This window comes from Sapajus apella, unplaced genomic scaffold, assembly GCF_009761245.1.
Source record: "Sapajus apella isolate SASKATOON/1434 unplaced genomic scaffold, GSC_monkey_1.0 scaffold20, whole genome shotgun sequence".
NCBI lineage: Eukaryota > Metazoa > Chordata > Mammalia > Primates > Cebidae > Sapajus > Sapajus apella.
Window position 1 is genome coordinate 1,525,843 of NW_022436960.1, and position 26,499 is coordinate 1,552,341.

At 46.9% G+C, this 26,499-nt stretch overlaps 1 protein-coding gene across 9 annotated transcripts in view; it reads right to left on the minus strand.

Annotated features, from left to right (window-relative positions):
• Positions 1-458: 458 nt before the first annotated feature.
• PPP2R5C (protein phosphatase 2 regulatory subunit B'gamma) overlaps positions 459-26,499 on the minus strand; it is a 162,892-nt gene continuing 136,851 nt past the window's right edge. For 5 of the 9 annotated variants that reach the window (XM_032287367.1, XM_032287375.1, XM_032287374.1 and 2 more), the window contains 6 exons: positions 24,148-24,318; positions 21,016-21,143; positions 17,321-17,422; positions 15,279-15,351; positions 9,916-10,032; positions 459-3,283 (listed from right to left, as the gene is read on the minus strand). In XM_032287367.1, the coding sequence (XP_032143258.1) occupies positions 3,152-3,283; positions 9,916-10,032; positions 15,279-15,351; positions 17,321-17,422; positions 21,016-21,143; positions 24,148-24,318 (723 nt within the window). In that variant the 3' untranslated portion in view covers positions 459-3,151. Of the gene's footprint in view, positions 3,284-5,343; positions 5,415-8,337; positions 8,833-9,915; positions 10,033-15,278; positions 15,352-17,320; positions 17,423-21,015; positions 21,144-24,147; positions 24,319-26,499 lie in introns of those variants that run through there. The other 4 variants (XM_032287369.1, XM_032287368.1, XM_032287373.1 and 1 more) reach the window with 4 other exon arrangements.

The following is a 26,499-nucleotide window of genomic DNA, read 5'->3' on the forward strand; positions in this document are numbered from 1 at the left end:
CAGCACGAGGAGATCAGTCCTTCACCCCGTTTCCACGGGCTTCTCACAAGAGTGTCAGTGAGAATGGTGATCTCTCTGTGGAGGAGCAGGCAGGTGAACTAGGATTCCAAATGCACACTCTCAGCAATTCCTCATTTTCAAGACTTTCATTTCTATAAACTGTATTGATTCACCTTTTCCTACTCAAAAAAGCCTCAAAACCAAAACCAAACCAAGGGGTGGTTTATAAAAAGTCACTCTGCCTTTTCCACTAAATAAGTAAAAAATCAGCAGATAGACTTAGCTTTGAACAGCTGTGGCTAGCAACAGGCCCAGCCAGCGCTCCAAGGCGGGCTGGTCAGAGATCAGTGGCCGTCAGCTTCTGTGTGTGTGGGCGGCCCTGACCTAACAGGAACCTGGTAATATCAGAGCCAGCTTGCCCAACGCCATGGCTAAATTTAGTTTCATGATGAGCAATAAAATTCACATGTTCTTTATTTAGTCCATATGATACACTGTGTTTTAGAGTTTTTGAAAATTAGATAAAAGAGCATATTAAATGGCAAGTGTTTGAAGTTTCTCTTCATAAACAATGTCAAAACAAAAAGTTTTGAATTACAAAATGTTAAAAAATATGTAGGTACTTAAACATTTCACTAAAGCATAAAGTTACAGATATTTTCTAAAGAAAAATAATTGTGCCACTTACCTATATTTGCTGTTTCTATGAACTTTTTTTATTCTGTACATAGGACATTTTGTACAAAATATGAAGTCTACATTTTTATTACTTATTACCATAGAACAAAGATACAATGTATGTACAATATTAAAAGGAAGTCATACTAAAGCCACACTAAAAAGACACTTGGAATAGTGACATTTCTGATGTACAGATACATTTTGGAAAGAGTGAAGATGCCAAACGCAGAACTTTATGAAGAAAAACAGTCACCGGTTTATTTTCGATGCAGTACTTTGAAGTCAGTTTGGTACAGAATAAACAGTCTCTATACAATGATACGTAAGCGGAACGATGAGCACAGGAGTCCGAGTACTAGTGAGGGAAACTTTAGGAGGCCAAAATGTGAAGTAATACTCTTGCCAAAGAAAATTAGTTTCTCTCAAAACTTTGATTTTTCTTTTTGGTGAGTGTTTGTCTTCAATAAAGAGCAGAAATAAAACCTAGACAAAAAGATGTTCTTACACATTGAGCTTTACACAGTCACCCAAACATTGATATTTTGCTTTTTCCCTAGGGCAAAAAGAGCGTCTTCCCAGAAACCTCTCTCACAAACATACTGAACATCCAAAATCAAGGATATTTGAGAATCTATCAGCTAAAGACGGAAGTTCAAACAATGGTATATCAAAATACATAAGACGCTGCTTTATACAATAAAAAAGCACCCTTTTTCCCTCAAAAGGAGAAGGCATCTAAACTGTTTTTTATTTTTTAAATTATAGATTTCATAATGGTAAAATGGAGAGATACTTGTCAAGTTTCTCAGGAAGTGTTCATCTCACAAAGCGGACTTGTCCACTTTTAGCTGGGGCAATCTTTGCATTTCATACCTGCGCTTGCTCTTGACACGAGAAGTCCCCTCCCCCCAGGTGATTTTCCTCCAAGACACGAGGACAGAAGCATTGCCAGTGGCTTTAAAGACAGCAGCGGGCAGTAGCACTGCAGCAGTGTCTGCTGCTCACCATCCTTTAAAGGATACCCGAGACCTCGATGAAAAAACAGATCCTAAAAGAAGCCACGTTTTGTCTTTTATGCATCAAGACACTTAACATTAAGTTATATAATCTTATGCCAGAGATAAAAGAAACTAGAATCACGTGTTTAGAATAGCAGTACACATCTCAAGTAGCTTTCAAGCAGGATAAGTAAGTCAAAATACTGGCCACCCTGAGAGAAAGAAAGAGTAGACGAAGTGCTAAGCTGAAAGATTTTTCTCCTTGTGCTGTTCCATCTAAGCTCAGTACATGCAAGGAAGCCTGTGGAATACATAGCAGCATTTGAAGACCGACGAGAACTCAGACACTGTGTTTTCCTGACAAGGTGTTGATAATGTGTGCTCTTCTCAACAGAAAGAGCCCCATGGAGCCCCATCCTCGCTGGCGCCCCCTCCCAGCGCTCAGGACCGCATCGCAGCCTTAAGTGACGGCCGTGGCAGTGCCAGCGGGCAACGCGGCTTGCTTACTTTCCGCTCAAAGGCAGCTGCAGCCTGCATTACGCTAAGAACTGGCTTCACTCAAAATGATTTGTTCTAACTTTCCATAAAATGTGGAATTCTTAGAGACTAGAATTTTATCAATTCAAGAGCCTGTTTGAAGGGCAACAATGTTTAAGTTGAATGGAAACGAAATCTGCAAATAAAAATGTGAACACGTAATTTTTAAACTCCAATTTCTGTCGAGATAGGCAGAGCAAGCTCTTTTAAGATAAATTTCAGAGCAATCTCTTTTAAAATAAATTTCTTCTACAAGCTTACTCCTGGAATCCTGGAGCAGCACAGACTTGGAAATATGGCTTTAGGTACACACAAGAGGAGGAGACATGGTCTTCATGTCACTCATCAGAGTAAAGAGATCCCTTAGAAAAGACCAGCGCCTGAGGATTGTCATTTTCCCAGTATGTCGTGTGAGAACTCGAAAGCAAAGAGCCATGTCACTGAGACTGAAAAACGAACGCACGAGAGCTGCTGGCGTAGCAATCATGTGGAAACCATTCCAAAGGCTGTAAAGTCTTAAAAAATAGGCCACACTTGTTAAAGCGTTCCTTTGATTTGAAAAACATTGATGTTATCACAGAACCTCCTATGTTAAAAGATCCTAAGTTCCATTTGGGAGAACGTGAGGATGACGGGCAGGGTGCTTTCCTATCGCTCTGACTTTGTGAAATAGTCTGACTTGGACTGCGCTGGGGTGGTGATGACACTGTGGGACACTGTCGTCAACCCGCGGCTCTGCCAGCGGGTTCTGGGAAGTCACCATTGTTTGAACTCCTAATCTCGCGCTGAGGCGGACGCACGTTATTGCCTACAGAACGGGGTCCAAGAAAGCTTTGACTTTGAGTGTAACTGATTGGTATGGCACAGAAAGTATGTATTTTCTACAGAATCCAGAAAAGAACCGGTGGGCCCAGCCCCGATGCGGCCCCCGGAGGCTAGCGGCCGTCCTGGGAGGCCTGCTCGTCGGCCCTGCAGTGAGCTTCCAAGGCTTTCTTGGTGTGGGGTTCCTGAGGCAGCTCGGACTTGCGGCGTGCAAGGGGACGGTCCTTCTTCGGATCTTTCTGTGCCTGGAATTAGAAATGCAATGGCGTTGGCTCCAAACTAAGCTATCTGAAAAGCGAGCTCACGTCTGAGTTGGAAGTCAAAGGACAACTGCGAGGCACATGTGCCTCACCCCTCACTACCGGCACCCTGGCCACAGGGAAAGGGCATATGTCTTATCATGGAAATTCACCAAAAATGTCTTGCTACTAAAAATCATGACTCGTGTGAGGGCCTGTGTGTTCAATACCAGCACACTGGTCTTCTGAAATGTGCTGTGCTTTTATAAAGGACTCAGTACCTCTAATCTGCAGAATTCATGCAGTTTAGTAAATCTCATAAACAACCTCCTATTTCATAAATGTCATTAAAGCCATTTTATGGGCATATCCCCTACGGAAGCATTTCAGAAAGCAGAAATTTCCTTGGAGGTAAAAGAAAAAAAAAAAAAAGAATGAATGAAAAACATACTTAAATTGGATTTCAAACTTCTATCAAATTGGGAAAAAAAAAAGACACTTTTTTCCCCCCAATCCATTGTCTTCCTAACAGTCTAGGAAATTTTGTTTTCACTTAAAAAAAAAAAAATGACCCTATCACGGTACTTGTGAGAGCGTGTTAACGTGTGAGGATGTAAAGCATGACCACCTTCAGCCCATGAGAAGCTCAGAGGTGAATTGCTACCCTGAATTTTATGCTCATTCTATGTTGATCTGTAAAACAAAGTAAAGCAAAACAAAACCAAGATTTTTATATGTTTGAAATGTGTAATTACAGCTGAAATAGGCACTTCACAGAGAAGAAACATTTTCATAGAAAAAGGCAACAGTAAAAACCTTGGAGCTGGAACCGGTGAATGCGATCTGAGAACCCAAACATGACCCCAGAGCCTCTGAAAGGACAGAAAGCCAGTGACCACATCTGGGCCTTTCTGCTCAGACATTTAAAAATGATGTGCAAAGCGGAGAATAATTTTACTATCCACAAAGGAAGAAAATGAGAAGAACAGGAGGCAGGGAGGAGAAGACAGCATGGCAGATGGTGGGGCTGACGAAGGGCCTGGTGGAGGGGTGTGCAGGTGGACATGCCGGTGGGGACGGAATGGACCGCAGGAGACACAGTCATGGAGAGGTGGCCTCTGCTCTGCAGCCCACGGGCAGATCCAGAGGCTCACTATAAACCTTAAGTGCTAAAAGAACACCAAGGGTTGGGCATACATGGCTCTGCAAGTTTTCTTCCTCTTAGAAAGGTGTGAATTCAAACTTCACTACTTAATTTGGGACAGAAATAATCAATGTTTCTTAAGGGACCAAATTTCTTAAACTTTTTTTAAAATTAGAGACAGGGTCTCTATCACCCAGGCTGGAATGCAGTGGTGTGACTACAGCTCACTGCAGCCTCCAACTCCTGGGCTTAAGGGATCCTCCTGCCTCAGTCTCCTGAGTTGCTAGGGTGACAGGCATGCAACACATGCCTGGTTAATTTTTTTTTTTTCTTTTTGTAGAGATAAAGTCTTGCTGTGTTGTCCAGGCTGGTCTTAAACTCCTGGCCTTCAGCAGTTCTCCTGCCTCAGCCTCCCAAAGTGTTTGGATTACAGGCATGAGTCATGGTGCCCAGCCACCAAATTTCTTTCTTTTTTAATTTTAATTTGAGACGGAAGTCTCACTCTGTCACCCAGGCCTTTCCCAATCCTTTTCCCAGCAAACAGCGACCTCGGCTCACTGCAACCTCCACCTCCTGGGTTTGAGCGGTTCTCCGGCCTCAGCCTCCCCAGTAGCTGGGATTACAGGTGCCCGCCACCACGTCTGGCTAGTTTTTTGTTATTTAGTAGAGATGGGGTTTCACCATATTGGTCAGGCTGGTCTCAAACTCCTGACCTCAGGTGATCCACCTGCCTCGGCCTCCCAAAGTGCATGTGCCATTGCACCCGGCCTCCCAGCCGTCAAATTTCTTTAATTTTGTTTTGACCATCACAAGCTGGAATGACATGGACAAAAGGGAAAATACTTCATGTACTCATGAACTCATCAATTCTTTTCCCAGCGAACAGGCCTCCCACGTGCTCTCCACGCTGAGTCCTGAGTACCTGCACTGCCACCTGCCGTCTCTCTACGCCTTCCTCACTTGCATGGCTGGCACTGCTTTTCTCCCAACCAACTGTTAAAAATGAGAATGGCAAACATTTTGAATGTCTCTAATACAAACGGCATTTCAGTGATATTTGCTAGTTTTCTCTGGATGTTCTATTAGTTACAGGGTTATACTAGTTTCCGGAAGGAAATGTAAATAATGGATAGGTAAACACATGGTTGAATTTCTCCACAAAAATCCAGCCTGCTCCCTCCGTCAGCATCAGGGCCTCCTTCCCACTCCCCAGCTACGCCTTTGACTCCCTCCCCCTGTCCCGACCCAACACTCACATCATCTGAAAGAAATGTGAAATTATTTTGGAAAAATAAAGTTAGCTGAAAATTAAAAGGGCACTGAATATATTCAAATGACTATATATAAAAACCAAAAAAGCTTAATTTTTAGCTATAATTTCTCATATCAATTTGGTCACCAAATTGTGCACATACATTTTTCCTACATCCTGGTACTTTTAACATTTTTAGGGTCAGAGTCTGGCTCTGTCACCCAGGCTGGAGTGCAGTGGCGCGATCATAGCTCACAGCAGCCTTGAACTGGTAACCTTCTTTTTGCTTTAACAACAGGGCTTTTCAGAATTTCAGGAAAACAGCTCCAAACGTTTTTCAACTTATGTTTATCGGCAGAGCTCAGTGGCTCATGCCTGTAATCCCAGCACTCTGGGAGGCCAAGGGGGACAGATCACTTAGACCAGGAGTTTGAGACCAGCCTGGCCAACAGGTGAAACCCTGTCTCTACCAGAAATATAAAAATTAGCCAAGTGTGCTGGTGCCTGTAGTCACCGCTGCTCGAGAGGCTAAGTGGGGAGGGTTGCTGGGGTCCAGGAGGCCGAGGCTGCAGTGAGCCAAGACTGAGCCGCTGCATTCCAGCCTGGGTGTCAGAGCAAGACCCTGTCTCGAAATTAAAAAAAAAAAAAAAAAAAAAAAAAAAGCAGAATTTATCATAATTTCAAATATTATACCTAGAGACTGGACTTCATGAATATCTTCATCTGGATAGGCTGAATTCAACTGAATTCAATTGATTCAACTGGTCCATAGAAATCTGTAAGGAGTCAGGCCAGGCACAGGGCCTCACACCTGTAATCTCAGCACTTTGGGAGGCTGAGGTAGGGGATCGCTTGAGCCCAGCAGGCTGAGGCTGCAGTGTGTGTGACCATGCCACTGCACTCCAGTCTGGGTGACACAGTGAGACCCTGTCTCCAAAAACAAACACGCACACACGGTTACGTCTTGAAATTGCATAGTGTTGTTAGTCTTCCAGCTTCGTTTTTTCACAGTTGTTTTGGCTATTCCAGATCCTTTGCATTTCCATGTGAATTTTAGAATGAGCTTTTCAATTTCTTGAGAAAAAAAGCCTGCTGAGATTCTAATGGAGATTACGTTGATTTGGGGAAAAGTGACTTCCCAATGACATTGAGTCTTCTGACTCAGAAACATGATTCATAGTGCTCTAAGGATGAGGTGAGTGAACTGCCGTTGTAACAATGTCCATCACACAGGAAGCCCAGTCACAGAACAAAATCTCAAGAATTGTGAAAACAAGGAAGCCGACATGCTACAGGAGTTGTCCAAGAACTGTCCTGCCTGTGTGCGTATTCAGAACTAAAGTGGATGACCACAGGACTGGCTCCTTCCTGTCACAGTATATGGTAAGCCTCTCAGGAAGGGACATGCCCCTTCCCAAGGGCAGTGGACAGACCAACCTGTTGGAAGTTTTTGGGGCCCTGAATATCACACAAATACTAGAGCTGACTTTTAAAGGCAGCTTTACTCAAGAGAGAATGCTATTTTGGTTTGCATTCTTGATCAAGTTCTTAATCTACTAGAGAGCAGGACCTAAATTTTAAATATGTACGTGCCTTTCAGGTACATTACCTTCTGGATATAGTTTATTCTTTGCCTAGCTTTAATTCTGACCTAAGTTAAAGGCTGTATCAAAAAGAAAAATTCCCCAACCCTAAGCTATTTAATATGTAAGAATTGGCTTTTTTGGCAGGGAGGTGGGGGGTGGGGATGGAGTTTTGTTCTTGTTGCCCAGGCCAGAGTGCCATAGCACAGTCTCGGCTCACTGTAACCTCTGCCTCCGAGTTCAAGTGATTCTCTTGCCTCAGCCTCCCAAGTAGCTGGGACTACAGGCACCTGCCACCATGCCTGACTAATTTTTCTATTTTTAGCAGAGAGGGGGTTTCATCATGTTGGCCAGGCTGGTTTTGAACTTCTGACCACAGGTGATCTGCCCGCCTTGGCCTCCCAAAGTGCTGGGATTATAGGTGTGAGCCACCGCACCTGGCCAAGAACTGGCTTTTTAAGTGTGTAGCCTTGTGTCTTATAAACGAACACATGGTCACAAACTCCCAGGCAGGCTCCCTGACAGGAGACACTGACTGTGTTTCCTTCTGTGTGCGCTAACGAGGACAGCTTACGTGTCTTTAGCAAATTTGAAGCCATAAAATCAAAATGGTGATTAAAAAGGCAACCTGAAATTCCTGAGTTATGAAAAAAATATCAAGGACAAACATTAACACTCCCACAGAGAGAGAAATATATACACATTTTCGTGTTTTTGATGAAATCTGTTCATTGCTAAGAACATTCATTGTGAGGAAAGTATGGAATCCAACTGGATTAGATAGAAAATTAGTTACTGATGTTCAGAGTGTTCAGTGAGCGTTTCCACTGTATTTCTAGTATTTTCAGGCTTTGATGAGCTGAAAGAAGCATTTGGTCATCTATTCTGCTCTTCACCTGAGTTGAGGAATTAGAAGCGGAAGAGGCAGGCAGCCGCGGCTACCGTGGGGCTGGGGCAACGAGCCCTGTCCTGTGCAACTCTGAGAAAGGAGCCCAGACCAGCGCAGCCCAGCTGGGACACAGCGCCACCGTGTAATTCTAAATCTTCTACGAGTCACAGTCAGAGAGTAAAAAGAAATGGGGGGGCATTCATTTAATAATATATTTTATTTCATCCAGGTTGAGTATCCCTAATCAGAAAATCTGCAATGCTCCAGAATCCAAACGTTTTGAGCACCAATATGACGCTCAAGGGAATGCTCACTGGGATATTCTGGGTTTCAGAGTTTTGGATGAGGAATGCTCAACTGGTAAACAGAATGCAAATATTCAAATATCTACAAAGATCTGAAATCCAGAACCCTCTGGTGCTACGCACCTTGGATAAGGGATACTCAACCTGCACATCAAAAACATGATCACTTCAACACAGAATTAAAAAATTACAAGTGAGATGTTTTTACACTCTTCCTAGGAAGTGCTAAGAGTACTTGTGGGCTTTTTACACTGACAGCACGGCCTGGTTCAGACAGGCCCCATTTCCAGTGCTCTGTAGCCACGGGTGCTCAGGGCTGCCTGTTGGCACTGAGCTCTGAGGCCGTCTCTTTGTGCTCTTTCTTGGCAATGCCTTGTCCTGTCTGATCAGGTGGAAAATAGGATTTACTTGAATCAAAAACTAACAGATTTAAAAACCCTCCCGGTTTAAGTGAGCTCCAAATGACACTGCCTTTATAAACCAGTCGTGTACAGTATTCAATAATGGGGATCATTTCAGCTACCTTCACTTAAAAAAAAAAGTGAAAGTGAGTTTATTAAGAAAGAAAAGGAATAAAAGCACGGCTACTCCACAGGCAGAGCAGCCTACTTCCACTTTTTCCATCAGAATTTTAGAACTGGATGTCCTTAGGAGTTCTTTCGTTGATCAAAAAGTGGTTAAAGTTTCTCAGCGAGAAAGGCCAAGGTCCCCAGACGCTTTGGCAATACTTGTTTCGTTTACAGGCATTTGAAACAGGGAGGAATGCTCAGGGCAACACAGCAGTTGAAAGGCTCCTTGAACCCAAGCAGGAACTAAGTAAACTGTCCTCGTTAGAGCCTAAGTGCTCACATGCCCAACTTAGGAGGAAGAGTGGTAGGAGGCTCTCTTTGCATCAGGGGTGATCTGTATGTCCACTCCACAACAAAGGAAAGAAAACCACAGAGCAGGGGCATCACCTGAGGTGGTCTGTGAGCTGGGGTGTCACCCGAGGAGGTCTGTGACATAAGCACTGAAAGACAGTGCCTGGGAGGGGGGCGAGGCAGGTGAGGAGCAAGGTGTCCTTGGGGAGAGGGGTTGTTAGCATCTGCTGTGAAGAGCTAAAAGGTAGCATCTCTGGGCCAAAGCAGAAGCCAGAGGGCTGCAGAGGGAAAAGCGAGGGGTGGAAATGGCTGTGAAGCTTTCGATTCTGCTGGAGTTAACATCTAAAGAGCTAAGAGCTGGGACTGCTACTGTTGGTGAATGGAGATACAAATCTCAGGCACACACTTAATCCTTAAAAACGGTTTCTAGTAATTTGAGCGCTAAGATCTATAGATAAAATGTTTCCTATAAGACTGGCAAAATTTAATTTTTAATTCCAGCTTAAACAGAAGGCACTGATGCAAATCATATCGCCTACTGAAAGTATGTGTATTTCTTAAGCAAATCTGTCACGGGCGCCCAGCTGACCTTGGTGCACTTTTACCTGATGAGCCTCGTCCTTCACTGTCTTTCTCAGCATCTGCACATCTTCAAATAAAGGCCCATCTGTCTCCATTGCAACCGGAATGCTCACGGTGCTGGCTTGACTATACATTGTGTACTGCAATGCAAAGTGCGGAGTCACTCCGTTAGGTGCCCAGGCTCTGAACTCCAAGCTTCTCATCCTGGCCAGGGATGTATCATCTCCCCTGCCGCCCCCCAGGACCCTCTCCCGCAGGAAGCCCACTCTGTGGGAGACTCGACTACACCTGCAGCATGACGCGACTTGCTGACTCTGGAACCAGAAAGCACTCCCACTGAGACAGCAAAGCAGCTGGTCCCCTACTGCCCGCCCCAGAGATCACCTCCAAGCTCCTCCTGGCCGCTCTGCACCTGATGGAGAGTGGGCCCACACCCCACTGCCTCCGCGGTTCTGACTCCACAAGAGCAGCCAAGCACTAGGTCACGCCCTGGGCTGGGTGGCAGCTGTCTCACCACTGGAACCTTCGTCTCTGGCCACCCATTCTTTGCCAGCAATCTCCAACCTCGTGACTCCCTTCCCTTTCCTGTCATGATCGTGTCCTCTCACCGAGGTGGCTAGCACGATCCCCCCTCCCCTTTATCCCATTTCCCAACTTGATTACGAAACCCTCTCATCACATCCCCTGTGACTTGCTCTCCACCAACACAACTGCGGTCTGGGTGAGCCTGCCGTTCCTCCCTGTTCCCGTACCTGGTTCCCTACGGGTGGCCTGGGACTTCTCCACTCTCCCTGTGCTCTGGATTGAGACGCAGATGGCTCAGCCCTCAGCCACTGGGCCTGGCTGACGCTGTTTTCATGAGTGTAGTGTGGGGGTGAGGTTACCCCGGAGGGTGGCTGTGAGGGTCCCATGAGGCAGGGTGCCCGGGACAGCATGACTGGGGGCAGTGTCTGCTCGCTCTGATGGGGGACAGGTGAAGGAAGTGGCATCCGTTGTCTGCCATGACCTGGGAACTGTGCAGGGTACCCATTTGTCCTGCATGGTCGTGTGTGCTGCACCCTCACCTGGCTGATGGGGGAACTGGGACATCGAGGGGCTGGGTAACTTGCTCAGGGCCTCTGAGTTGGGGAGAGGGGAGTGGGGGTTCTCACCCAGGCTGCTCTCATCCATGTGCGCCCATTCTCTGCCCAGTGGGTCCCCAGCTTCAGCCTCTTACAGTCTGCACCCCTAACACAGCAGCGCCCTCCTGCTTCATCCCTGCCCCCCACCCCTCCCAGCCCAGAGCAGCTCCATTCTCAGCTACCATCTGGTGTCGGCCCTCACTTGATGGAGCCACATCTGGCATGAGCCCTATGGGTGCCCTCTGGCTGCTAAGCCCTTCCTGGCCTTGCCTCGCTGGCCCTCTCTGGGAATGATGACGGTGAACGCCATCATTCAGCCCTGAACTGCAGCTTCCCTCAGTCTCTGTGATCCCAGCCTCTCCTCCGGGCGTCTTGGGCTCTTTGCTGTGCGCCCTTCGGCCCTTTCCCACACCCCCTGCGCCTCCTCCTTCACCAGGCTACCCTGTCCCCCAGCCCAGGCCCTGCTGCTCAACTCTGGGCCCACCTGGCTTCCGCTTCCCCCAAAATAGCTGAGCACACGCCCTAAGCTGGGCTCCTTCCTCGAATGCCAGTAGGGCCAGGTCCTCAGCGCCCTCTGTCTTTCACTCCCACAGCTCCGCCCAGCACCACGATCTCCCCACACGTCCCCAACCCTGACGGCCCCAGCACACCATCCACTGTGCCAGAAGAGCTTGCGAAAATGCAAGTCGGACTGGGCCATTTTGCCCTTTAAGGCTCTTTAATATCTGCTCACTCTGTGGGCGAAAATTCTGCTCCCTCCCCACCCTCGCCTCTCAGTAGATCACAGCGGCCCTCCCCATAACCCACTCCCCTGCCAGGGCCAACACCTGCCACGCACTGTGTCCCTGCTTTTCTCTACCTCTGCCGCAGGCACCTTCCCTCAAGTCTCACTTGGTGACCGCCCTCAGCCAAACCAAGAAGCCTGGCCCCATACTGTGCGTCTTTCTTTGGAGATGGGGATGGATAAGCCAGTCCTGCACCTCCAGCACCCCCACCCACCCCAGGTGTGCTATTCATACAATCTGATTATCCGAGCTGAGTTCGTCTGCCTTTCCCAATGGACTGTAAGCTCCTTAAGGCTGGGGCTGTGTCTTGTTCTCATCTTTGTATCTCTAGAAATTTCCACAATTTGGGACACAGCACCTCCTGGAGGGGGCTCACAGTCAGGTACGGAGATCCAGAAACATAAGTGGCTACAAGACTCCTGAGACGTTTCACTCCAACACTTCCGCTTCCGACTACTCCAGGCAATGAGCAGTGCTTTTCATGGGACCCACCAACAGCCCATGCTTGGAGCATGGCTTGTTGCCCCCTCGGGACAAAGGAGAATGTCCCCACACAAGAATGCTGCCAGATGTTCACAGCAAAATAAACCTCACATAGCGGGCACCAGCAGCAGAGGGTTCTGCCTAGGAGTAAAAACCTTCACTGAAGGTTGGGCGCGGTGGCTCACGCCTGTAATCCCAGCACTTTGGGAGGCCGAGGCGGGCAGATCGCGAGGTCAGGAGTTCGAGACCAGCCTTGCTAACATAGTGAAATCCTGTCTCTACTAAAAATATAAAAATTAGCCGGGCATGGTGGTGTGCACCTGTAATCCCAGCTACTCGGGAGGCTGAGGCAGGAGAATCACTTGAACCCAGGAGGGGGGAGGTTGTGGTGAGCCGAGATGGCGCCACGTACTCCGGCCTGGGCAACATAGCGTGACTCTGTCTCAAAACAAACCCTTCACTGAGATGCGTTCCCCACATGAGCTCCTCCCTCAAAGGAAAGGCAGGTATCCAGCCCAGACCCTGCCCTGGGTCGCTCACAGCACCGTTTTGGTCATTGCAAACACTGAGCCACAGTTACTCTGAGTTCACAGAAGTGCCCGTCTTCATTTCACACGGTTCCCGGGAAAGCTGGGGGGAGCAGTAAAATACTCTATGGCCCCTTTTGATGGATTAGCAGAAACACATTTATGTTAGAAACTGCCAAGATTTCATGATTAAAAAAAATTAAATCATGTGTGACATTAAAAACCCCAATGAAGCTGCCACAATGCGTCAAGTAAGACTCGGTCCTGAGGGCACCGCAGCCTGCCCAGGCCCAACGCCTGCTGGGCGCGTCGTGTGTTTGAGCGGATGGCGGCTCAGTCTGCAGGGGCGGTGGGGGCCTAGGGAACACGGAGCCAGTCCCTGGGAACCCACCTTAAAACGCCCGCAAACCAATCTCCACAGGTGGGTCTGAGATGGAAAACCAAACCTTGAAAGCCCAACTGTTTTCACTTCAGCAATAAAGACTGTGTTATCCACAACACTGCTGACTTTCTGTTGCTGTTGTAATGGCAAACAGTGGCCAGAATCTAGAGACTTTCTCCTGAGAATGAGAAGCAGGTACTGAGGCCGGAGTGTCCAGCTCTGAGGTATTAACCCATGAAGTATTTTCTGCTTAGGAGACCATGTGCCATGCAACTAGAGCGTGGGGACGAGACTCATGGGGACTGCGTCACAGATGGCATCAACACACAGATGAGGACGGGGCAGGGCCAAGCTCCAGCATCACAGTTGGTCAAAGTCCAGTGCAAAACCCAGGGCACGTCTGCCATCACCACAGACGTTTGTAAGGAGAGCAACCAAAAAGAATACACAAAGCTACTTGAGAACATTCAGGAAAAGTGGAGAAAAAGAAAAAGAACAATATGTATTTTGGAAGAAACACTAGTTCTGTACAGTATGTACAGTGGTGAAGCTGGGCCATGTTTGTCAACACAAACAACCAACTCTTGGTTTATAATATAACAATTTTATGCAATTTTTTCAATAAGTTATTTTAATAAGTTATTTCTAAGTAAATAAAATCAGCCCTTCTGATTCGTGTGTGTGTGCATGCGCGTGTATGATTTCTCACATGTTTCGAGGCTGCTGATTTTGAATGCGTGTGTGCTGGGGTCTTTGAAAATCCTATCTGAGGCCTGTCTGCACCCCTTTACCTGTGGCCCTTCAGAACAAGGCAAGACACACAGGACAGCGTCAGGCAGGGCTGGGCCTTGCAAACCTCCCCAGGTTTATAGTGTTACTGTTTTAAAACGAGTATCAGTTTTTTAACCACACTTTCAACAAAAATTCAATTAGTTAAAGTAGATACCTATAGCTAGCTACCTCAATTAAGGACTATACAGTTTTAGACTGTAATCTTAAAACAGCATTTCTATGTAAGCATGAGTAAATACTGCGAGAAAAATGTTGGCTGCCTGTCTGAGGTGGACTCAAGGACTTACGCTTAGAAATAGCACTCACTTTGCCTATGGTTTGAGTCTCTTGATGGTAGTTTCATCAGAGTACACAAACCAATATGTTGTTCTATAGGTAAATATATACTTTTCACTTCATATTCATGTAGAACTTTTTATCAAATGTCAGAGAAATTTTGAAACCAACTTAGATAACTGTGCATCTCTCACTAAAAGAAATAAATCGTTCAGCAAAATCTTTTCTGGAGAGCTGGAGGAAAGCCTGAGAGTTCGTAGAGTGGCAAAGATTCAGACGAGATTTTCTGAAAAAGATTTCCTTTACGAGAGGCACTGTTACGTCAGGCACACAGAACATGAAGGAACAACTGTCAGGATAATTGATCATTGAGACCAGTGTACATAAAACCCAAAGACCATGACACTGGAAGCCCCCCCGGACCATGGTGCCCTGGCAGCTGGAACTGCTGGGAGCTCCAGGGGGTCCAGCCATTGGTGCAGGCTCCGCAGGGCACACTGGCACCCACTGCTGGGACGGGAAGGAAGGTTAGTTGTTAACGAGGCAGAATTCAGATAATTTTTAATGATAAAAGGCTGGGCCTACAGACACCTCATACAAAGAAAGAGGATATCAAAATGTCATCCTTAATCTATTTCCAATTGAATTTCCTTTTGGAATTAATTTCATGAGAAAAAGGGAAACATGATTTGAGTTACAGCATCTATGATGTCTGACAGAGAGAGCACAGTCTTGGCTTGTATTTAAGTTTTCTTTTTACCACAGTATATTCATAAGACTCAGGTCTTATTTAAAAAGCAGAAGAAAAAAGTCAATTCTGTGGTAAAAACGTTATGGGGCAAAATAAGTAGTTGTACAAGAGGAGGGTTACAAAGTTTAAAAGTACTTTTTATTGCAGGCATTTTCATATACAACGTTAGTGAAATCAAGTCCCCCCCTCCCATGATGAAGACATATTCCTATCTTATAAAAACATTCAAGTAACCCTGGACATTTTCATGTTACTCTCTTTTTTAGTACCTGGGGATTGGCTTTGGCTAGATTTTCTATTTTAACCCATGCTTCTTCCCGTTCTTTCATTTTTAGCTTCTCTCTGAAAAACAGCAAAACGTCATCTGTGTTAGAGATGAATCGCACACCAGAACGCGCCATGGGCACAGCACAGGCATGGTCAGTGGGAGCGGCTCCTCCCGCGGCCCTCTCCGTCCATCCCCGCACTCACCACAGTGCTGAGCACACACGAGAAACACACCAAGATTTAAACCTAGAAAGTATTAAAGTGCTAAAAATTTAACATGTCCAAGAACTGAACTCTTCAAAGAAACCTTACATAAGTAAGTCTCACGTCTCCATCCTTCCCCCTTCCCCTGGTTAGTCATTTCTTTATGGGACCTATATGATTTCGATGAGAGTTCAAACATCCACTGAAAAACAAGACTGCAGTACAGTGGAAAGGGACCAGTGTAAAGGAGCCAACATTCCCCTTCTGACAATATTAAAAATGAAAAGTCTTAGGAGCCAGGAGACCTGGTTGTTGACTGACTCCACTGTGAGTCACATGACTCTCAGTAAGTCACTTTACTCAGATCCAGGTTTTTTTTTTTTTTTTTTTTGAGACAGGGTCTCACTCTGTCCCCCATACTGGAGTAAAGTGGCATGATCTAGGCCCACTGCAACCTCCACCTCCCAGGCTCAAGCAATTCTCCTGCCTCAGTCTCCTGAGTAGGTGGGATTACAGGCACGTGCCATTATTACCCGGCTAATTTTTGTATTTTTAGTAGATACAGGGTTTCACCATGTTGGCCAGGTTAGTCTCGAATTCCTGACCTCAAATGATCCACCCGCCATAACCTCCCAAAGTGCTGGGATTACAGGCATGAGCCACCACGCCTGGCCAGGATCCCAGTTTTTTAACCCAGAAAATGTACTACACAACCTTTAAGGTCCTGTTGAGAAAGCTGTGGGATTCCAGGAGAGGAAGATCCGCCATCAGAAAGCCCTGCTGCATGCACGCTTCCTATCCATCCGCACACTGCACTGAGCGCCCAGAGGACGGGCCGCGCAGCTGGCAACTCGGGAAGAATGGCTGCCTGTCTCCCCGGGCCCTGTCCTAATTTATTTCTCATCATCTCTCACACTCTATACTTCACTTATTTCTATTTTGCGTTTTTTCTCTTTCCACCCTACCCAGAATATAAACCCCAAAAGGGCACGGATTTTTGTGGGTTTTATTCATTGCTATATTGCCAGAATCTAAAACAGGGCCTGGTGTATAGGTAAATATTCACATATTTGTCAAAGGAGTGAGTAAATGGCAGTTGTTTTACACACACACACACGCACACACACACACACACACACACACACACACACAAACTGTATTTTGAACTACATTCATGCAAACCTTTTCTGCCTTAGCCAGTTTTAAGTGACAAGCGAAGAATAACATCTGCCAATAATCCATACTCAACTTGGAAGAAGTGACCACTGACTACTTAATCACATTGTTATTTGCACGGCCTAGGGACGAAGTACCTTGTCAGTTAGACCACCCCTCAACAGATGTGGGCTCAAAGGCACGAAAGCAGGACCCTGACTTTGCAAAGAACAGACTAGATTCCAAAGGACACCTACATTGATGGAGTTCATTAAGTCAGAATGAAGCCACATTGAAAGGAAGATTCTTGCTCTCTTGTATAAAATTTACAGGATATAATTCAAATCCCTGCCTTACAAACATGAAAAATGACTATACATTATAGCCTTTAAACCCATTACAGCCCAAGAAAAGAACAAATTCTGAATGTTAAATTCTTGCCCACATAAGCACTTTTTGCAAAGATGATTAATCTACCAGTGCGAGGAGAAGGAGAACTAGCTTTAACCACCTGTTCTTTCCAAGTAAGTAATTATAACACAGTCTTAATTTCCCTTCCAAGTATGAGAGGCTTGGTTTTGCCTTCACGTGAAGAATAACTTTTTAGGACAAAACAATGGAAGAGGCTTATTTAGGATTAAGAAAAAAACCCTGGAAACAGTAACTTGTGAAGGGAACAACTCACTTTAGTTTCTCTGCTTTGAACTGTTGTGTGCAGTCATCAAATAGCTTTTGGTTCATCTCCATGAAGAGCTTCAGGGCGTTGTATATCAAGCCATGTATTGTCCTGGAAAGACAAGTGCACGGTGAGCCTGGGGGCACGTGCTCCTGCACAGCCCTCCCCTCCGCACACCTAGGCTGCTCCATGTTCCCAGCCCACCCCGCACAGGTTCCCTCAGCTCTAAGTGCAAGGCCTGCCCATTCCCAGAGACTCGTTTTCCAACAGTCAGCCACACACCCGAGACTTTCTTCACAGTGGCTCCCACACAGCCCAGCCACGGAGGTCACTCCGCTTACTGTCCCCAGCTGACAGTAGCTAAAACCACCTTGCTCGGAAACTAAACTGAATTTAAAATGTTGAAACTTGAACAAACACAATTAAGATGAAATTATAAAGAGGACAATAATGGCAATAGTTTATTTCCTATAAATGTCAGTTTCTTTTCATCCTGTTCCCTGAGGACAGAAAAATTAATTTTAATAATGCCAAAACAGAGGTTTGAAAGAGCAAATAAAATTAGCATAAAACAGCTTAATCAAAGCTTAACTCTCAGGCTCTAACACACAGGGAGAGGGAAAGAGGCCAAGTGGTCCCAGCTGAGCCTCTAGGTGACCCTAGTCCCAGCTGCCATCAGATTGCAACCACATAGGAGCCCTGATCCCCCAGCAGACACCAGCAGAAACCTGAGCAGCAGAGCCTGGTCAGCCCACAGAATTGTGAGCAACAGTTGCTGGGAGTTAAAAAACAAACAAATACCAAAAACATAACCCTCAAATCGCAATTACTTCTTAATCCACTTTATAATAAAATCCAAATAGCACTTAGAAAATACTTAAAAGAACATTTTTTTCTTTGCAATGGGAAGGAATTGAAAGTCAGTTATTAATTGTGCTGACTTGCACACCATACTAAATTATACGCAACAAATACGGCTACACTCCAGGAGCTTTCATTGTCCTTGTTGAGCTCAATTAAAAAAAAAAATTGGATGGGCGTGGAGGCTCATGAGGTCAGGAGTTCAAGACCAGCCTGGCCAAGATGGTAAAACCCCATCTCTCCTAAAAAAATACAAAAATTAGCTGGGCGTGGTGGCAGGTGCCTACAATCTCAGCTACTGGGAAGGCAGAGGCAAAGAACTGCTTGAACCCAGAAGGCGGAGGTTGCAGTGAGCTGAGATTGTGCCACTGCACTCCAGCCTGGCGACAGAGCGAGACTCCATCTGAAATAAATGAATGAATGAATGAATACAAGCCAGGCGTGGTGGCTCATACCTGTAATCCCAGCACTCTGGGAGGCCGAGGCGGGTGGATCACAGGGTTAGGAGTTCAAAATCAGCCTGGCCAAGATGGCGAAACCCTGTCTCTACTAAAAAATACAAAAATCAGCTGGGCATGGTGGCGCACACTTGTAATCCCAGATACTCGGGAGGCAGAGGCAGAGAATTGCTTGAACCTGGGAGGTGGAGGTTGCTGTGGGCTGAGATTGTACCACTGCACTCCAGCCTGGGTGACAGAGTGAGACTCTGTCTCAAAAAAGAAAAAATTCAATGCAAAGCAGGCGCAGTGGCTCATGCCTATAATCCCAGCACTTTGGGAGGCCAAGGCAGGTGGGTCACTTGAGGTCAGGAGTTCAAGACCAGCCTGACCAACATGGTGAAACCCCATCTCTACTACAAATATAAAAATTAGCTAGGCATGGTGGCTTATACCTTTAGTTCTAGCTACTTGGGAGGCTGAGGTAGGAGAATCGCTTGAACCTGGGAGGTGGAGGCTGCAGTGAGCCGAGATCACGCCACTGTGCGGCCTCCTAACTCCCAGTGTCTGTTGGGGCAGCCTGGGCAGCCACAGAGCAAGACTCCATCTCAAGAAAATAAATGCTCCACAGAACAGGCTGTTGGGGTGGATGTGCTGTATTAACAACTGCACCCCCACACTATTGCCGCGAGGGTCATGGCTGATGCTGCTTCCGCTGCTATCAGCACGGCTGCTGGCCCTACAGCCACCAAGTGACAGCAAATGCTTACTCGGTGCCTATCATAAGCCTTGTACTTTATGCATATTAGCAATCTTCACAGCCAAGTGGAGGTTGTTGCAAGGCAAAGCAGTTGACTTTCTCAGTTTTTCCGAAGAGAAAACCGTGGCTGAGAAAGAGCTGGTGAGAGCGAACTTGCCCGCGTTTGGACAGCTGGTCAGGAGGAGGATGGGAATGTGAACCAACATCATCCTTCCTCTGATCTGCCTGCCCTTCTCTGTTCAATTCCTGGGAAGCAACCCTAACAGGACTTGATGCTGGTGGACCGGCTGGATCCTCGCTCTGGGGTCTGGCTCAGAGCTCCAGGGCTAACACCTGTCTGGCTGCTGCCCTGCAGAATTCTGGAAAGGAGGCAGTGCCACCTGCAGCCTTGAGCGGGCAGGGAGAGAGGGTGTGTGGGATAGGGCTGGTGCGCCGGCAGCAGGCTGTGCAGCACAGCAGGAGGGGTGCCCCCACAGACACTGCGAGTTAACCACACTGGGCCAGAGTGCCGCTCGCCAGCTTCATGAGCGCAGACTGGACTGCCGCCGCTCAGCAAGTTTTCCCCTCCTCACAGGGAAACTAAGGGAAGAGAGCTGGATAGCACGGCTCTGCTCTTCTTTAAGTTCTGAGTTATAATTACAATATACAAAGGAAAGATGAAAGAAGGTGGGGAAAGAAAAACTCAGATACTGCTATTTCTTTAAATAACAGGAGTGTTAGATGATTCTATATTAATAAACAATACGGCCAGGTGCAGTGGCTCACATAATCCCAGCACTTTGGGAGGCTGAGGTGGGCGGATCACTTGAGCCCAGGAGTTCGAGACCAGCTTGGGCAACATGGCAAAACCCCATCTCTACAAAATATACAAGAATAGTCCTAGCTACTCGGGACGCTGAAGCAGGAGGTTTGCTTGAGCCCAGGAGGTCGAGGCTTAAATGAGCCATGATTGTGATTACACTCTAGCTTGGGCGATACAGCAAGACCCTGTCTAAAAATAAACAAAATTCAAAATTAAAAAAAGACAAATAAATAAAAAATGTGGCACCCAAATCAACTGTTTCTTTTTAAAGTCTCAGAAGACTATTGCTCAGTAAACAGATTGATTCATCCTCTGTAAGTCAAAAGATGAAAGAGCAGAGTAGAAGGAAATTCTTTTGGCTCCTGGGGCTGTAGGGCTGTGTTAGGGTCGCCTGCCTCCCTCTTCTTCTCCGGGTAGTAACCACCGTGGGGTGGTTTTTGGGGCTCACAGAGGGGCTCATCCAGGGTGCATGTCAGCGAAGCTCAAGAAACACCCTGAGAATGCGGCGGTCACTGTGCTCCTGCGGGGGCTGAGCCCCACCAGCTCTGCAGAGACCTTTGGCTCCTCTGCAGGATGCTCAGGAAGAGGCCTGGAAGCTGCTTCTATTGGGAGGTGGCTGCAAACCAATGCGCCTCTACACTGGCTAGAAATGAAGGTGAGGTGGTCACATGAAAGGCCACAGACGCAACCCACACTGCGACTTAATTTATGGGTCCACAAATCAATTGACATTGCTGTTTTTCAACTGATATTTAAAATTCAGATTTTTACTCTAACTGAAGCAGCGGCAAAATGTGCCACATTTTAAGATGACTGAAGAAGACCGCAGCCAGCTCTTTCTTACTTGTTCCAGTGGGTCTTTGAGTTGCGGTACAGGGAGGGAAACATGATGGGCAGAATCTTTGCTGCGTTGTCACTGATCAAACTCATGATGTATTCGTTGTTCCAGTAATAGAGCGCTCGCTCTGCCACCTGAAAGACACAAGTAGGTGACCTGCTGGAGGTCGTGCCTGAGACACGGGGCAGGTGTCTTTGCTGTTAAACCTGTGAGTCGGGTGATGAACTACGTTGGACCAGAAAGTTATGATTATTTCTATAAATTCAAAATATTCTAGACTGTAACCCTGAAAAGCCTTCAGCAAAGAGGCGGATAATTTCCTGTACATCAAGGAATCAAGAACACTGTCACACATTTCTCCACTTATTCAATAAACATTTATGTTGGACACTGGTTAGATGCTGAGGCGGCTACTCAAAGGAGGTTGTTCCACCCATCGGCCCGCCTCCCCCCGTCAGCTCTAGTGTGTGTGCTGTGTTCTGCTTGAGCGTTCAGCACTGAGCAAGCCAAGGCAGAAATCCCTGCCTCCATGGAGCTCACATCCTCGTGGGGAGGAGACAGGTGACGGATGATTATTAATTTACTAGAAATGGTGAGTCACATGCAAAGCGCAGCAGGGCAGGAGGACAGGCAATGTGTGTGGGGTTGGGTGGCTTCAATGCAGAGGAGGTGACTTCTGAGTGAGGTCCAGAGGGAGGAGAGGTCCAGAGTTGTCAGCAAGGGGCTGGCTGAGGACCACTGCAGAGGGCAGTGAGGGCACAAATGAGAGGGCAGGCGAACAGGGCCCGAGTGCATTGGCCCTTACTCACGGGAAGCCACTGGAGGTTCCCCTATTTTTTTTTTTTTTGAGACAGAATTTCGCTCTGTCACCCAGGCTAGAGTGCAGTGGCCCCATCTTGACTCACTGCAACCTCCACCTCCTGGGTTCAAGCGATTCTCCTACCTCAGCCTTCCAAGTGGCTGGGATTACAGGCATGCGTCATCACGCCTCACTAATTTTTGCATTTTTAGTAGAGATGGGATTTCATCATGTTGACCAGGCTGGTCTTGAACTGCTGACCTCAGGGAAAAAACAAAATCTAAAAATTAAGAATGAGCAGGGTACAGTGGCTCATGCCTGTAATCCCAGCACTTTGGGAGGCTGAGGTGGGCAGATTATGAGGTTGGGAGTTTAAGACCAGCCTGGTCAATATTTTGAAACTCCGTCTCTACTAAAAATAGAAAAATTAGCTAGGGGTAGTGGTACACGCCTGTGGTTCCAGCTACTTGGAGGCTGAGGCAGGAAAATCACTTGAACCTGGGAGGTGGAGCTTGCAGTGAGCCGAGATTGTGTTACTGTTACTCCAGCCTGGGTGACAGAGCAAGACTCTGTCTAGAAAAAAAAAAAAAAAAAAAGAACTTGCTGTCCTTAAGTGTGTGTGTCTGGAAAAATTCTGGAATGTACTCTGTGCTGATCAAGTCCTCCAAGAAGCAGAAGCCAAGATGGGTGCAAGCATGTTTGAGAGAGACAGATGAGGGTGAGTAGGGGCTGAGCCTGCAGCTGAAGGCCAAGGGGGTCCTGGCGCTGAACTCCTTGATTGGAGGCGTGGCGGGCTGCCCTGGCAGCCTTCATGCTCTGTTCTTGGCAGGGACGTGAAGGCTTCTGCGAATGTGGAGTAGCACTTGAGCCCCTGGCAGCTGCACGGCCCCCTTGGCTCTGCTTTCCCCACCTGGAATTGTCTCCTCCTTGCCCGGTCACATGCTTTTATTCAAAACAGTGCATCGCGTGGGTTTGCTGGTCCCCGTCTTCCCTTCCAAGTATAAAGTTACCTATATCGATAGCTAATTTTTCATTTGGGGAAGGGGTTCGAGTTTTCAGGACACTCCCCACAACTGCCAGTCTCTCCTTGGCATGCCAGCACCCTGTGCTACGGCCCCGCCTCTGTGGCGCTAGTCTCTACGTACGGTTTCTAGGAAACCATGCTCCTTTGTGCAAAGTGCTCGCACTGAAAGTCTTGAAAAACACTATTTTCTCTGTAGGCCAGGATTGATGGAAAAAAAAAAACCCCACAAAACCCAAAATATCATTTTCCTTTCCTAGTTCCTAATGTGAAAACTCACAGAAGTTTATAAAGTGAAAATAACCTGAATGTTTGTAACAGAAGAGATGACACCATGGCGGCTCCTTCCGTGAACCGGCTCAGCCTGGCCTCATTCACTGTGGTGCCCACGCTCCAGAGCGCCTCACTCTTCTACCACTTGCCTTCTTGTCTTAGTTTTGTCTTTTCAAAACCATCTTGAAAGGCTCAATTCGGAGGACCCTCACTCTTGTGGACCTTTTCTAGCCACTTAGACTTGTGCTAAGGTAACTGCCCACGTGTTTCCGAAAGCCTGCTGCACACGCCACCTGGCCCTTCATGGTCAGCTGTAAAGTGGTGGTGTGCCACGGTCACCCTCTTCCACTGTGTGGCCTGCTCCCTGGGCACCGGGAGGCCCTGCTCATTTTGTGCCTATTTTCACTTTGTTCATGATGAGTGCACAATAAATATCCACTCAGTGATGCAAAAGGACAGGTGGCTAGCACGTCCGACAGAGGCAGGCAGGCTGGGAGGGCCGGAGGGGGACAGCCTTTGAAAGAGGCGATGAGCCGAGGCTGGCTTAAGGGTTAAGGAGACTGGGGAAAGGAAGTGGAAAGAGGCTCTGACAATGGCAGTCCTCTTGCACAGCAATTTGGCAGTGACACAAGTCAGAGCTATTATTTGAAAGGGTAAAGGGAGACAGATTTACACAGAGTGAGGAATCCCGCGCTGCAGCAGCAAGAGCTCTCAGAGCCGGGGCTCCGATCACCTGCTGTCTCTTAGTAGTGACGCTCAGATGTGGAAAAGAAGGTTTTATGAACTTGGAAGCACACTGAACATGAAGACAAGATGGCTTTACAGAGATGCCAGATGACTGGTCTCATTGAGAAAAAATATTCGGCAGAGGGCACAAGGCGTGCAAGGGTATTCTATAGAATCCCGGTTGCACATTGTATTTGAAAGACAATTAAAGTAAAAACTTGGATTTTACCTTTAAATTACATGAGAAGCACACCGTGGCCAGCTACGCACGGAACTTCTCCTTTCCAAAACAAATCGGCTCTCCCTGAGCCCCACATACCTGGAAGTGTGGGCTGGAGACACACTTGGCCAACTGCCGGAAGAGGGGCTCCATGATCTTCACAAATTCTGATGGCTCAATTACATCTAATATCTCTTCTAATTCGTTTAAGAACATTACTTCTTTTGGACTGTGAGTCTTTGGCCAGTATTTGAGAAGTGCCATCACCACCTACAAAAGAAATGACACATGGAGTGCCTGACGCCCACGAGGCCCCCACACCTGCAAGGCAAGCCGTCTGTGTTTCCACTGAGGTGGCCCCACTGCCAAGCAACCTGGGAAGATGGTGCCACCTTCCTTAAAGAAGGAACAGGGACTCAGTAATTGTACATGATTGTCTATAGGTAGAGAAATAGGTCTGTCTGGTTATCTAACCATCTGATCAATCAATGTATTTAGAGATGGGTTACACTATGTTGTCCAGGCTGGGCTTGAATTCCTGGGTTCAAGGGATCCTCCTGCTTCAGAATCTGAGCAGCTGGGACAACAAGCATGCACCACCTGCCTGGCTTAACTTTACATGCTTCGGAAATTACACAATTTTAATTTATATAACCCCTCTCTCTGATCAAACACCATTTCAGTAAGAGTCCTTTCCTTTTGTAAAAAAAAGAAAAAACAATAAGCAGTTAGGATAATTGAAAGAATAAGATCAATGGAGAAAACACAGAGCGTATCAATTCATTTGCATATTTTAGTGTGGAAGTGGCCGGTACTGAAACTGCCTGCCACATATACACAATCCATTTCTTTCTCAAGTTTACCAACCATCCATATGTATTTATACACAAACATAGATGCTTTTGTATGCATAGACTGTTTTCAACTGTTAAAATATATCAAAGAGTGGTGTGAACTGAGCTGACCTTGTTAACCCCCACCTGCAGGTGCTGTGCTGCGACCCCAGGCAGGGCATGCTGTGTTGTCTGTGCGCACACCTGTGGGCGTGAACTGCAACTGCCTGAGCGGTGCCGGGCCTGCAGTGAGCGGTGCCGGGCCTGCAGTGAGCGGTGCCGGGCCTGCAGTGAGCCGTGCCGGGCCTGCAGTGAGCCGTGCCGGGCCTGCAGTGAGCAGGCGGCAGTGGTAGCTTTAGCCAGGACGGCCACCACCCAGGGGGTCTGTGCTACCAGCTCTGCCAGGCACAGCCCGATTTTCCCTGCTTGTGGATAGTGGATGGTTTATGCTCCTTGGCCAAGTCAGACAGCTAGAAAGGATTTCCACTGGGCAACCTTTCTTTCTTTATATGTTCCTGTAGTTTCCAAATGTCCTACCACAATCACACCAGTACAGAATACTCCATCTGACTCAATGCAGATTGAATAATATTTTTTAGAGTTTAGCCATCTTAGCTCTAAAAAAGTACTACAATCCAAAACAGGTATTTACATATAAAGTGCATATGTATCTGCTTGCACACATAGATTGCACAAGTGTAATCCGTTTCGTTAAAGTGGCTGTTTGGCCCAGTCACGGAAACATGGTGAAGCTTCCACCCCAGCTCCTGTGCTGCAGAATTGCAGCAAATGCTGGCCCTTGGGACCGCCTGATCGTTTTCACTCACTAGTTATTTCTGGCTCAGTAGATCACACGAACTCATGCTCAGCAGGCCAGCCTTTTAATCATTACAGTGATTTTTTAAAAAGGTGGAGATTTAGGCCGGGCGCGGTGGCTCACGCCTGTAATCCCAGCACTTTGGGAGGCCGAGGCGGGTGGATCACGAGGTCAACAGATCGAGACCATCCTGGTCAACATGGTGAAACCCCGTCTCTACTAAAAAAAAACTACAAAAAAAATTAGCTGGGCATGGTGGCGCGTGCCAGTAATCCCAGCTACTCAGGAGGCTGAGGCAGGAGAATTGCCTGAAACCAGGAGGCGGAGGTTGTGGTGAGCCGAGATTGCACCATTGCACTCCAGCCTAGGTAACAAGAGCGAAACTCCGTCGCAAAAAAAAAAAAAAAAAAAAAAAAGGGGAGATTTAACTTCCATTTAGAAAAATTTTGTTTTGACGCTTTGGCATTTGGGCTCCCAGATAATCTTTTATGATATTACACTTTATAAAACTCCAAAATCTACTAAAAAAAGGAAGTAAGGCTGGGTGTGGTGGCTCACACATGCAATCTCAGCACTTTGGGAGGTTGAGGTGGGAGGACTGCTTGAGCCCAAGAGTTTGAGACCAGCTTGGGCACCCTGGTGAGGCCCCGTCTCTATAAAAAATCTAAAAATTAGCCTGGTGTGGTGATGTGCACCTGTGGTCCCAGCTACTCGAGAGACTAAGGTGGGAAAACTGCTTGAGCCCAGGAAGTTGAGGCTGTAGTAAGCCATGACTGCACCACTAGACGCCAAGATTCAAAC